Here is an 11,939-nt window from a genome sequence, read left to right on the forward strand (position 1 = left end):
TTATGTACTTTATTACCTGAATTTTTGTTATAAATCATCTCAAATTCTTCAGAGGATTTTGGAATAAGGGATGCAGCACCATTATGTATTGATTTTACCATATTTCCAATTCATGGAGCAGCCACCTCACCATACCATCCTCTGTATTCCCTAAAGAAGAAAAACCAGTTAGCAATTCATACACTGTATCTTTCCTTTTCAATACATTCTGTGGTTGTCTCTAAATCACGTTAACTTCAAAATTTCTGAAAAGAAAATAAAGGTGATATCTTGGTAGCCCACCTTCAGTGTGTGTGGTTTTGGTTTGCTTGTTTAGTTTTAGACCTTACTTTTCAGTGACATCCGTTCAGACTTGAAACTTCAGTCATTTACTGACCTTAATTCTCAGGGTATAAAATGAAGTCAGCATTACCAAAGGGAAGGCTACACATAAAACAAATTTGCATGTGCCTGCTAATGTACAGTTATAGAATTCTAAATTTATTTGTTTGAAAAGAAATGGAAAGTTTTCTGACCCACTTTAAATCAGTGTTTCAGTAAAAGGCTAGTGAGAAACCCATCTAAGGAAGAGGCTTGGTTTCCATGAGGTTAGTAGTTATTACTCAAAGGAGAAATTGACACACTTATATGATGTGTGTGATTGTGGATTTTAGTGTAGGGATTGGGGAAACACTGATAGACTGTGGTTGTTTGAAGATGATGTGAGGTGAGGTGTCTTCCTTCTTACATGGCTTGGTCTCTTACAGAGCTTCCAGGCATTATCTCAGTGCTTTGGGGATGGAAAAGATGTGTAAGAGCAAGTCTCATTTATGAGATAAATGATAAAGTCATTATGCAGTATTTGGAAGTTACAGGAACAGAATCAAATATTTCACATGGATAATGTAATTGCTGTTCAATGTTCTTTTGACCATATAGATTAGGTTTATTTTTTAAAGATGTTCAAACAGTTTTGTGATCTGATTTCCTCAGATAAAAATAGTCTGGTCTGGACTACATGGGGCAACATCAAAAACCAAGAAAATAAGAAAATAAGTTACTCAAAGGAGCTGTTCACTTGTATCTTCATTAGGAAAGAACAACTCATCAAGAATTGGAATGACCAATCGTAAAAAAAAATAGAATCCAAATGTTGAAGAGGATTCTGCCTCTCATCTCTCAGCACTCACCAACCCATTAACAATGGCCCTGACCTCATTGTCAATCATTCTTACAATCCACCCTGCCATCTAAGGAGAGGAAACTTCCTCACCAGGGATGCCAGAGGAAGCCTGTACCTACCCCTACAGTATTCCCACCCAAAAATTCATCATTCAGGATGGCCCTCAGAAACACAGCCATTGTGCATACCTAACTGTGTTATGCTGGAGAGAAACAACAATACTATCAAGCTGATATTAAGATTAATATTTCCTATTTAATAAGTCATGTTAATTTCATATGTAGTGAGTCCTGGTGCTCACAAGACAACAGTTTTAACCTCAAAGCTGAGCCTCTGATACATAGCACCATTAATATTTGAAGTTGGGGATAGATGATCTAGACCTTGATAAGCTAAATCTAAACGTGGATCTTAGTTAAATCCTGACTTTGGCAATTCTCCAAGACCCTCCAGATGACTCCCTATTGCAAACATTCTCTTCCCTTAATATCATATCTTCATTTTAAGTGTCTGATTTTGCTTGCTGTATGCTAGACCATTTTTACAATATCAGCCTCCAGATTTAAAACTCAACGGGATTCTCTGAAGCTACTATTTCCCTCTCTCAGATCAAAATCAAGAGAAAAGGAGTCTTTCTATTGATGTGCAGGGCATTAAATAAAATGGCATGCACTTCTTTGAATAGCCATTGCCTTTAAATTATAATACACACTTATCACTAATGATGGCACAGTTCCCCCTCCTATACTGAGACAGACTATTGTTATTTTTTATTTTAAATGTCTATAGAGGGGTGCCTGGGTGGCTCAATCAATTAAGCATCTGACTCTTGGTTTCAGCTCAGGTTGTGATCTCACGGTTCATGAGTTCAAGCCCCACATAGACCTCTGCTTGGGATTCTCTCTCTTTGTCCCTCTCTCTTTTCCTCTCTCTCTGCCACTCCCCTGCCCATGCTCTCTCTTTCTCTCTATAACTAAATAAACTATTTAAAAAAGTTTTAAGATAAATACATAAATACATACATACATAGGCTGTAGAATAGAAATTAAAAAGACTATATCATGGGGCGCCTAGGTGGTTCAGGCAGTTAAGCTTCCAACTTCAGCTCAGGTATGATCTCATGGTTTGTGGGCTCGAGCCCTGCATCAGGCTCTCTGGTGACAGCTCTCTCTCTGCTGATCCCCCAACTCGCACTCTTTCTCTCTCCCAAAAATAAATGAACATTAACAATTTTTTAAAGAATAAAGACTGTATTGTGACAGATGGTAGCTACACTTGTGCTGAGCATAGCATAAGGTATAAATTTATATAAACTTGTAGAATCACTATGTTGTACACCTGAAACTAATATAACATTGTGTGTCAATTATACTCAAAAAAATAAAAATAAAAAAGCCCAATGGTATTTCAATGGTAACTTCACCACCTAAGAAAGAATTTTTTCAAAATTAGCTCATTTATTTTATTTTTTAATGACAGATTCAATTTTCCACTACATCTAGACAGAAGACTCCACAATACTCTCTCCTGAATGCAAAAGGAAGAAAATTTTTTTTATACCTCTTGCATTATTCTCTATTATAAGTAGAAAGAAATACTGTTTTGTGTCCTAATAATGTCAAGGAGCATTGAAAATCTTTTTCCTCAGTCAAGAAGCCCACAAACCTTTCCTCAATATCATCTCCTCAAGTGCACATTTGGCTCCCAGGAATATTGTTCAGTCTCCAGCAGCTGATCTTCTCCTCACCCAGGTCCCAACTCCCAATTTGTAGTTCCCCATGTGTTGTGGACATCTGGTTTCCAAGTCTTCAAAGAAGCAAGACTGAGAAACTTGAAGAAAATCATGAAACAAAATAATCACCCCTAATTTACTGCTCTTATTTGTTCTCCTACTATTTTCCTTGTATTTCCTTGGATTTTCCTTGAAAATTCATAAATAATCAAAGATTACCTGACATAAAAACTCATTTTATCAAGAGGGAAACTAAGCCTCAAAGACATGAGATACCCAAAGGCATGGGTAGTTAATGGGAGAGCCATTGAATACACAAGTGTCTTCTTGTCCAGTGTCCTAGGCATCCTAATTCTCTGTGTAGCATTCCCCCAATCTCAACAGCAACCCAAACCTGAGCCAGCTGCCTCTGTAGACAAATACAGAGGAAGGGCCCTCCCCATTCTTCACACCATCTTTGTGCTTCTGATCATTCCTCCAGGAAGCACAGGCTTTCAGCTCAAGTGTGCATCTGGGAAACCAGTGCTACTCAAGAGTGGGCATACCCAGCTCTAACCACCACTTCAAAATAATCATTTTACACCTTTGTGAAAACCTACCTTGTTTTCCCTTTTTTTTTTTTTTTTTTTTTTTTAGAGAGAGAGAGAGAGAGAGCACACATGAGAGCAGAGGAGAGTGTCAGAGGGAGAGAGAATCTTAAGCAGGCACCACATTCAAAGCAGAGCCCTATGCGGGGCTTGATCCCACAACCCTGGGATCATGACCTGAGCTGAAATCAAGAGTCAGACACTCAACCGACTGAGTCACCCAGGTGGTCCTGTTTCCCCATTCTTATTTTTTTTTTAATTTTTTTTTAACGTTTATTTATTTTTGAGACAGAGAGAGACAGAGCATGAACGGGGGAGCGTCAGAGAGAGGGAGACACAGAATCCGAAACAGGCTCCAGGCTCTGAGCCCTCAGCACAGAGCCCGACGCGGGGCTCGAACCCACAGACAGTGAGATGGTGACCTGAGCCGAAGTCGGACGCTTAGCCAACTGAGCCACCCAGGCGCCCCTCCCCATTCTTATTTTAAGAGTTGGCATTTCAAATGATGGCACACAGGCTGGATTTCATTGGTATGGGAGGCAGGAAGTAGGGAGAATAGCTAGAGTCAGCTTTCCCCCCTTGGCCAGCAACCAAAAGAATTGGCAGCAAGCATATTCTCCTCCACTTCATCCTTGCCAGAAAGCAAAAAGCAAGAAATTCTCCATTCTAGGGTGGCCCAAAATATGCCATAACCTTGTCACATTATAAACAGATCAGGATGGAGAGTTCAAGGCCTTAACTCAATATGATAATTAGAATGCAGCTGGGTCCCAAAAAGAATATTCAAGATTTTGAACTACCCAAATAACATTATTCATATTGTCAATCAGTCAAAATATTGAACACTTACCACTTACTAGACATCATATTAGGTGATACAAAGACAAATATCATGGCTACTTGTCTTCAGGTAGCTCACAGTCTAGCAGGAAAATCAGATATGTAAACAAATGACATGCAATGCACTAGGAACATGTATGAATGGCTGTGAACCAGAGAGAAGCCAGCAACATAAAAGCAATCTGTGAAGACTCGTGTTGCATAAAGTTCAATATTAGGTACCATGGGAGTTACAAAGATGAATAATACACTGACTGACCTTGAAGGATTACAGCATCATCTAAAAATGGAAATAGATATATGTCTTAAATATACTTTCTCCAGCCAAATAAAACACAGTACAAAATGAAGCAAAAATGACTAGAGATGTATGTATAAGTTATATGTTATGGGAGTTGTTCATTCCAACTAAGGAAATCAAGAAAGACCTCCAGACCTACAAGACACATTTGAACAGGTTCTGGAAGGACTAGCAACATTTTGAGGTTGAGAAGAGCATTTTAGAGATAATACCTTAACAAAAAAGCATGTAGACATTAGAAGGAAGACAATCAGGACCCCATGAGCCCAGTTCATACAGCATGGTGGGAGGCAAAGCTACAAAGTTTGCACATCTCAAACACTAACTCAAATACTACTTAAAATGCTCAAGGTTTTGTATGTTGTTCTGTATGCAAGCTAATGGGACAAGAAAAGGCACAATCAGAACCATGCTTTGAGGATTACTGCAGGAATGTTGAAGATGGGTATAAAGCAGCAATTGGGAAGACCAAAGTTGACTATTAAAATAGTTCAAGTGGGTAAGAGTCTAAGTTAGGAGTGGAGCAGTTCTGAAAATAGGGAATAGATGTGAAAGACACAGCAGCTTCTGAGACTGCTACCTGATCACATATAGATGATGAACAGGAAAGCTCATAGTGACTCCATGCCTTCAAGAATAGATGATGATATCAACACCAGAACTAGGGAAATCAGGAGAAGCTGTATCTTTCTTTGTCTTCTATCTGTATCTGCTTCACTTATCAAGTTCATCTACTGTTGCCACTGAGATCAGCTGCTCGTGGCCTCCCTTACTGATCACTTAGGGTCTACCAAGAAAACAGAAGTGACTTCAGGCATTTGCAATAGAAGAAATTTAATACAAGGAACCGGTTACCATAATAATGGAGACTGATATCAGAGGCTACTACCATCCTAAGGCTAGAGGGATAAAAAGAACAAGCACTGCTCCAGAAGACATAGTAAGTACCCTTTGTTCTTCCCCCCTTTGCTTCTCCCCATTCCCACTCTTCTGTCCAATTTCCCCTTGGCTGAATCTGGTTGGAAATCAGCTGATAGAAGAGTAAGAAAACAGCTTTTGGGGTCAATCCTCTGAGACACAGAATAGAGCAGAGCAAGGAGGAATGGATCTCAGGGCAAACAGGCCCAAGGTCCAGCAGACTTCTTATATACCCCAATTGTTGAGTTAGAACTGCTAGTGAGCACTGCTACATTATCATGTATAATATGAGATACCAGCTGCAAGGACCTGGGAGCCATCATTCACTTCACTGGGTAGAGGGGGCAGAGAGAGGATGACATGTGGTCAGACACATCTGTACCCCCTGACCCCTCATCTTTATCATCCCCATGCTAGTCTTTATTGTTCCTAAGGGAGAGCTATTCTCGAGGACCTGAAATCGAAGTCATTTAATTTACACTGAAGAGAAAAGGAAGGAGAGAACCATTTCCTTCTCTTTTTCATTTTTATCCTTCCTCTTTCTTCCTTTCCCTTCCTGTCATTCTCTACTCTCCATTGCCATCCTTATCTCTACTTCCATCACCTTTCTTCAGGCCCTATCTTCATTCTCAACTCCTTCCTTTGTATGGCTATACTCCTTCACCCTTCATATGTATCTCACTCCTCCTGAAGAATTGCACAAGTTAACAAGTTGCTTGGTAACATGCAGTGTTAGACATGCCTTTAATAGTAAAGCTCATGTCTCTTGAACCTAATTATTAGTTTCCTGATCAGAGTAAACATTCAACAAAGAAGGTGTTAATGTAATGAAATAATATATCCTCCTATCATTAAATTAGTTATTCATTTTTCAATTGTTTGTTTATATGGTGAGACCTTGAGTAGTTTCTACAATGGCCTCCACAATATCTGGGTAGTGAATCTGGTGAGGAAAGGAATTATCAAATGGGAAAGCAAGGTACATGATACCAGAAGTCTTGAACGTTGTGTCAAACATTTATTTTCCCATGAGCCATTAAAATAAAGCATAGCTCTTACGGCAGCTTCATATATGGCCATAAATAAATGATATCAGCTCATAAGTAAAGCATCTTTGTTCAGCTTCTGACAAGTAACAGTTCCTTGAAGACCAAAGAGAAGACATGAATCTTTCGAAACATGAATTTTTGCCTTTCCGTTTTTCTTCTGAGGTAGATATTACCCGTCATGAAGGGGAGGTTCTTCTCTGACCTCATTTGAGGATGGAACTTTTCACTAAAATGGTGTCACCCTTGAACCCATTTCAACACACCAACGTAGGTGACCACAGAGGAGCAAAGTCCTATAAAAAGGGAGAAGCTCGCGCTACATTTTATCCATCTCGCAGCAGGCACAATCTCATCCTTCTCCAGCTAGGTGGAAGAAACTACAATGGCTCCTGGGACAACTTCATCCATGGTGAGTCCTGCACTGACATACAATGCTCTTGCTTATTTGGACCAGATAATATTTCTGGAATGCAGCCATGAAATTCTGGATTCTAACCATGGAGATATACTGCATATATGGGATAGGAAATGAAAGCTTTGGTAGATACTCATCCACTTTATAGCATTTTCAAGGACTGATACACATCAGTTTGAAAGATGAGATTAAAACTGAAAGATAGCTAGATTGGGGCTAAACCACATGAGAAGTGTCACATGGTGCTGTGTGGTGAGAAGGAATGTTTATTATAAATCTGCTTTTCTGAGTACAAGGGATTTGATAGAATTCTGCCACAGCATTTTTCTTATTCCAAAATAAAATGGAAGGCCATCCTTGAGGATTTAATTAGTTGCAGGACTGAATTTCCTTCCCATTATCCTGTTATTACACCATAGTCTCATACACCAAACCTATTTATTCTAATAGAGACACATGTTACTATGGTTCAGAGCAAATAGTCTTTATATTTTTGAAATATTTAACTTAAAGCATCTTTTGAAACCTAACTTGATTACAGAATCAATATATGTACATTTGGAAAAACTGGAAAATATACATAAGAAAACGTAAGGGGGAGAGGGGGCCAGTTTGGGGTTGAATGTCTCTGCCCAGCATTTCTCAGGTGAATACTGATACCACACACATTTTTCTACAGCCCTTTCTTTTAAGGGGAACATTTGACTTCACATAGGATTTCACAGAATGCTAGGACAGAAAACAATCATTCAGGAGACAATTTCCTCCCAGAAATTCAAGGCCATTATTACCCCAGTGACCTGACAGAGATGCATGTACCAACAGCATGATGACTTGCCATCTTTTACTAAAATTACTGCCAATCGGTAAAAACGTGTCTTTTCTGAGTCCAAGGAAGGCTGTTCAAGACTGGTTAACACTCCGTGGTCTTAACCTTAACCTTTGGTCATACCAGTTTTTCATCTAACTGATCTGAAAATTTATTATAGATTGTCCTAGAACATAGTATGCTCTCTATGATTAGGAACACAATAATCATCACAACTTGTTAACAAAAACCACATGCTAATCCAATCTCCCACCTCTCTCTTCTTTCCCATTCAGTTCCCATCACTGCTGCTGCTGCTCTGTCTGATGGCTATAGTGAGGACAGGAATAGCATTCCCACAAAATCCAGGATGCCTAACTACCGAGGACAAGAATTTTCCTCAGCATGTGAAGGTCAACTTGAATATTCTTAACGGGAATAAAAGTTCCAGAAGGCCCTTGGATTACTACCGCCGATCCACTTCACCGTGGAGCCTGCAGTACGTAATGGCGCCAGATAAAAATCTCTGTATTGTTCTATCTTTTATGCATCAGACTGCCAGTTACATCACCCTGAGGATGATTTTACTTAGAATCATGAGTCAGATTTGGAAGGGCCATTGTGCAAAGCAATGATTCTCAAATGACATTCTATGGACTTCTTTGACAGAGCGCAGGACCACCTCTCCCAGAGAACACCTATCCATTAGATTTCATTGTCACTGACACCAAAAACCCACCCAAATTAATGGTGGTCCTTATTCTAATATTTAGGACACACTAAGTCTATTTATTTATTTAAAAAATTTTTTTAATGTTTATTTATTTTTGAGACAGGGGAGACAGAGTGCTAGTGGGGGAGGGGCAGAGAGAGAGGGAGGCACAGAATCTGAAACAGGCTCCAGGTTCTGAGCTGTCAGCACAGAGTCTGATGCAGGGCTTGAACTCAGGAACCGTGAGATCATGACCTGGGACCAAGTCCGACGCTTAACCAACTGAGACACCCAGGTGCCCCTATTGTTTATTTATTTAAAAAAATAGAAATGTATCATAGAAGATTAATGCTTAAATTCTTTTTACCAGAACTACCATTTAAATGATTGGTTGAAAATTGCTAGTAATTAACTTGGATTTTTGTACCTTTTTTTTTCCTTTTTTTTGGTCATATTAGCAATGGGTTAAGATAGTTTGAATCCTAGTGGGGAAAATAACATGGTGGGTATTTCCACCCCTTTTTGAGTTAGATAGTTTTGATTTACATCACCAATAGACCTATATTTGCTGATCATTAGTATATCTAATATTTGACCCCATAAAGATTAGATACAAAATGTTTTTTAGTGATTCGATTTTATGCAAATAAGCCTCAGTTACATGGTGCCTATAGATTCACCTGACTGTGGGGTTTCTTCTCCTCCCATTACTAAGAATAGTTCAAAAGTCAAAGCAGGTCATTCACTCAGCTAGAGGAGAGAGGGGGAGAAGGGTTTAGAGGGGCTTCAGCTTTTGTTTCCAGCCCTTCAAGTCAGCTCTGGATTCTGTTCCATGACTGTGCTGTCAGATAAAATTTTGATGCCTTCCCTGTTTTAAAGATAGACTTCATGAAGTGAGATTAATGGCTATCTTATTTCTAAATGATTCCGTTGGTCTTTGTCTATCAGATTTACCTTAAGAAATCATCCTTTGTATCAAACTTAAATCCTTTCTGCAGTCTCAGCCTATCTTATTTGGTTCATTCTTCAAAGAAACTGGGAAACACTGATCATGCTATTCCTTAACATTTCACATGCTTAAAAATCTAAGTTTTCCCCAAACTGTTTTTTTCAGACTGGCAGCACTCAGGGAATTTGCAGTGCCTGTAATTTGTCACCTTGTGAATTTGCCTCCCTTTGTCTATCCCTAGTTGATTTCCTTCCTGCTGCTTTACCAGGTATTCACTTTCTTCCTTACATTTGTCTCCCTGCAGCCGGAATGAGGACCCCGAGAGATACCCTTCTGTGATCTGGGAGGCCAAGTGCCTCCACTGGGGCTGTGTCAATACTGAAGGGAAGGTAGACCACCACATGAACTCCGTCCCCATCCAGCAGGAGATCTTGGTTCTGCGAAGGGAGTCTCGGCACTGTCCCCACTCCTTCCAGCTGGAGAAGATGCTGGTGACTGTGGGCTGCACCTGTGTCACCCCCATTGTTCGCCACGTGGTATAAGAGTTTCCTGTCTAGCCCCAGCTCCCAGATCAGTTAGGCTTTCTGGGGAGTAGACCCAGCCCCATTTCTGACCAAACTCATGAGGGAAATTTGCCGAAAGAGCAAAACTTAAACTAGTTCATCCATTGAAGTTTCAGAGGTAACACTTTTGTCCAGAGATAGAATCTGAACAATCATTCCCTCTCCCTAAAGATGGGAGTTTTGACTAACAATTTACTTTTTGTTTGCTTTTCTAAGGGCTTTAAGTTATTTGTGTATTTAATAGACCCTGAGATAACTTTGGGGTAGAAGATTCCATTTTAATGAATTACATGCCTTATTTTGTATTTTATTTAAGACAAGGTTTCAGACTTGGGAATTTATTATTTAAAAGGTAAAACTTTTATTTATATGAACTATTTATGGATCTATTTATGTTTCTTAAATCTTTAGAGAAAGGTGAAATAATGTGATTACCTGTTCTGTCTAGGGAAATCCTACAGAGAGTTAAATGGCATTTGAAAAATTTCTGATTTTGTATTACATATGGATACAGGAGTTTCTCCTCTTTGTGTCTTAGGAATGCATGAGATGGCTGGAAAAAAAAAAACAAACCTAGTTTCATATTTATTAACTTAATTTTGTAAATTATTGAGGTTTCACAAGAGAGATGGCAAAGTCTGACTCTGCTCTGCTAAACCCCTGTAATAAAAAATTTTTGTAATAAAGTTTGGGAGAAAATTTGCTTCCTTATTTTTTCTCATTAACCGTACTTCAGAGAGCTCAGCTCTTCCCATTTGAAAGAGTATGGAAATTTGCCGAAAGAGCAAAACAAAGCATGCCTTTGAGTAATAGCATCCCATCTACCCCAAGTTCAAGTACTCAATTTTATAAGCCTTCCAGACAATAGAGGACTGAGGCTCTCGTACTATTAGCCCATGCTGTGGACACGAACATTCCAAAATGAATTTAGCAAATAAAAGTAATAGCTCTGGGAAAAGGGCCCGTCATTATTAAAGATCTTACCGAGAAAAGACAAGACCCTCCCAAAACTATTACCTGAGATTTTAGGACAGGAAAACTTAGGATAAAATAGGCAGAAAGAGAAAGGTTATGACCTGAGGTCCCCAAGTGGAGAAAAACACATATTTTAAAACCATGCTGGGAGCTTCTGACCAAAAGCAAACTCCCTCAGGCTTAAGGTTTTTCTTAAGAATGTAACTGACACTGGGGAGCCTAGGTGGCTCAGTCGGTTGGGCATCCGACTTCAGCTCAGGTCATGATCTCACAGTCTGAGTTCGAGCCCCACCTCGGGCTCTGTGCTGACCACTCAGCACCTGGAGCCTGCTTCAGATTCTATGTCTCCCTCTCTCTCTGCCCCTCCCCTGCTCATGCTCTGTCTCTCTCTGTCTCAAAAATAAATAAACACATTTAGAAAAAAAAAAAAAAAAAGAATGTAACTGACACTACTTACTCCCCCTCAGAATCCCCTCAGGAACTTGACAAAAGACCTAACTAAAAATAAGTTAGTAGACTATAAAACATATGACCCACAAGTAACGGTATGGCCATAGACTACCCCTCATACCACAGACTACCCCTCATACAATGGAAATGAGCTAATTAAAAAGGAATAACTAAGCATTTAGAGTTACCTAGGCAATAAGGGTAGAACTTGAGACGGAACAGGGAGAAGGGAAGGGGGGTTGACTGGAACGTTATAAAACAAAGTCCCTTGCCTATAGTTCACAGGCATTCACTTTCAAATGTTCCCTCTCTGCAAAAAGGGCTTTCATACAATCTTACTTTCTAATCTTATACTCTAATAAACTTTTGCCTGCTGCTCATTTTATTGTGTGTCTACCTCTTGATTCTTGGAAACGGTGAGACCAGTCACCCTGGACACTGAGGTCAAGAATCCTGAGACAGTTTGACAGGAAGGAGG

The 11,939-nt window shown here is 39.5% G+C and overlaps 1 protein-coding gene across 1 annotated transcript; it reads left to right on the top strand.

Annotated features, from left to right (window-relative positions):
- Positions 1–6,971: 6,971 nt before the first annotated feature.
- On the top strand, positions 6,972–10,015 carry IL17A (interleukin 17A). Its single transcript, XM_042940386.1, has 3 exons — positions 6,972–6,998; positions 8,109–8,311; positions 9,778–10,015. The coding sequence occupies exons 1-3, from the start codon at positions 6,972–6,974 to the stop codon at positions 10,013–10,015; spliced, it is 468 nt and encodes a 155-aa protein (XP_042796320.1).
- Positions 10,016–11,939: the final 1,924 nt, after the last annotated feature.

The sequence above is a fragment of the Panthera leo genome, chromosome B2 (assembly GCF_018350215.1).
Source record: "Panthera leo isolate Ple1 chromosome B2, P.leo_Ple1_pat1.1, whole genome shotgun sequence".
Classification (NCBI taxonomy): domain Eukaryota; kingdom Metazoa; phylum Chordata; class Mammalia; order Carnivora; family Felidae; genus Panthera; species Panthera leo.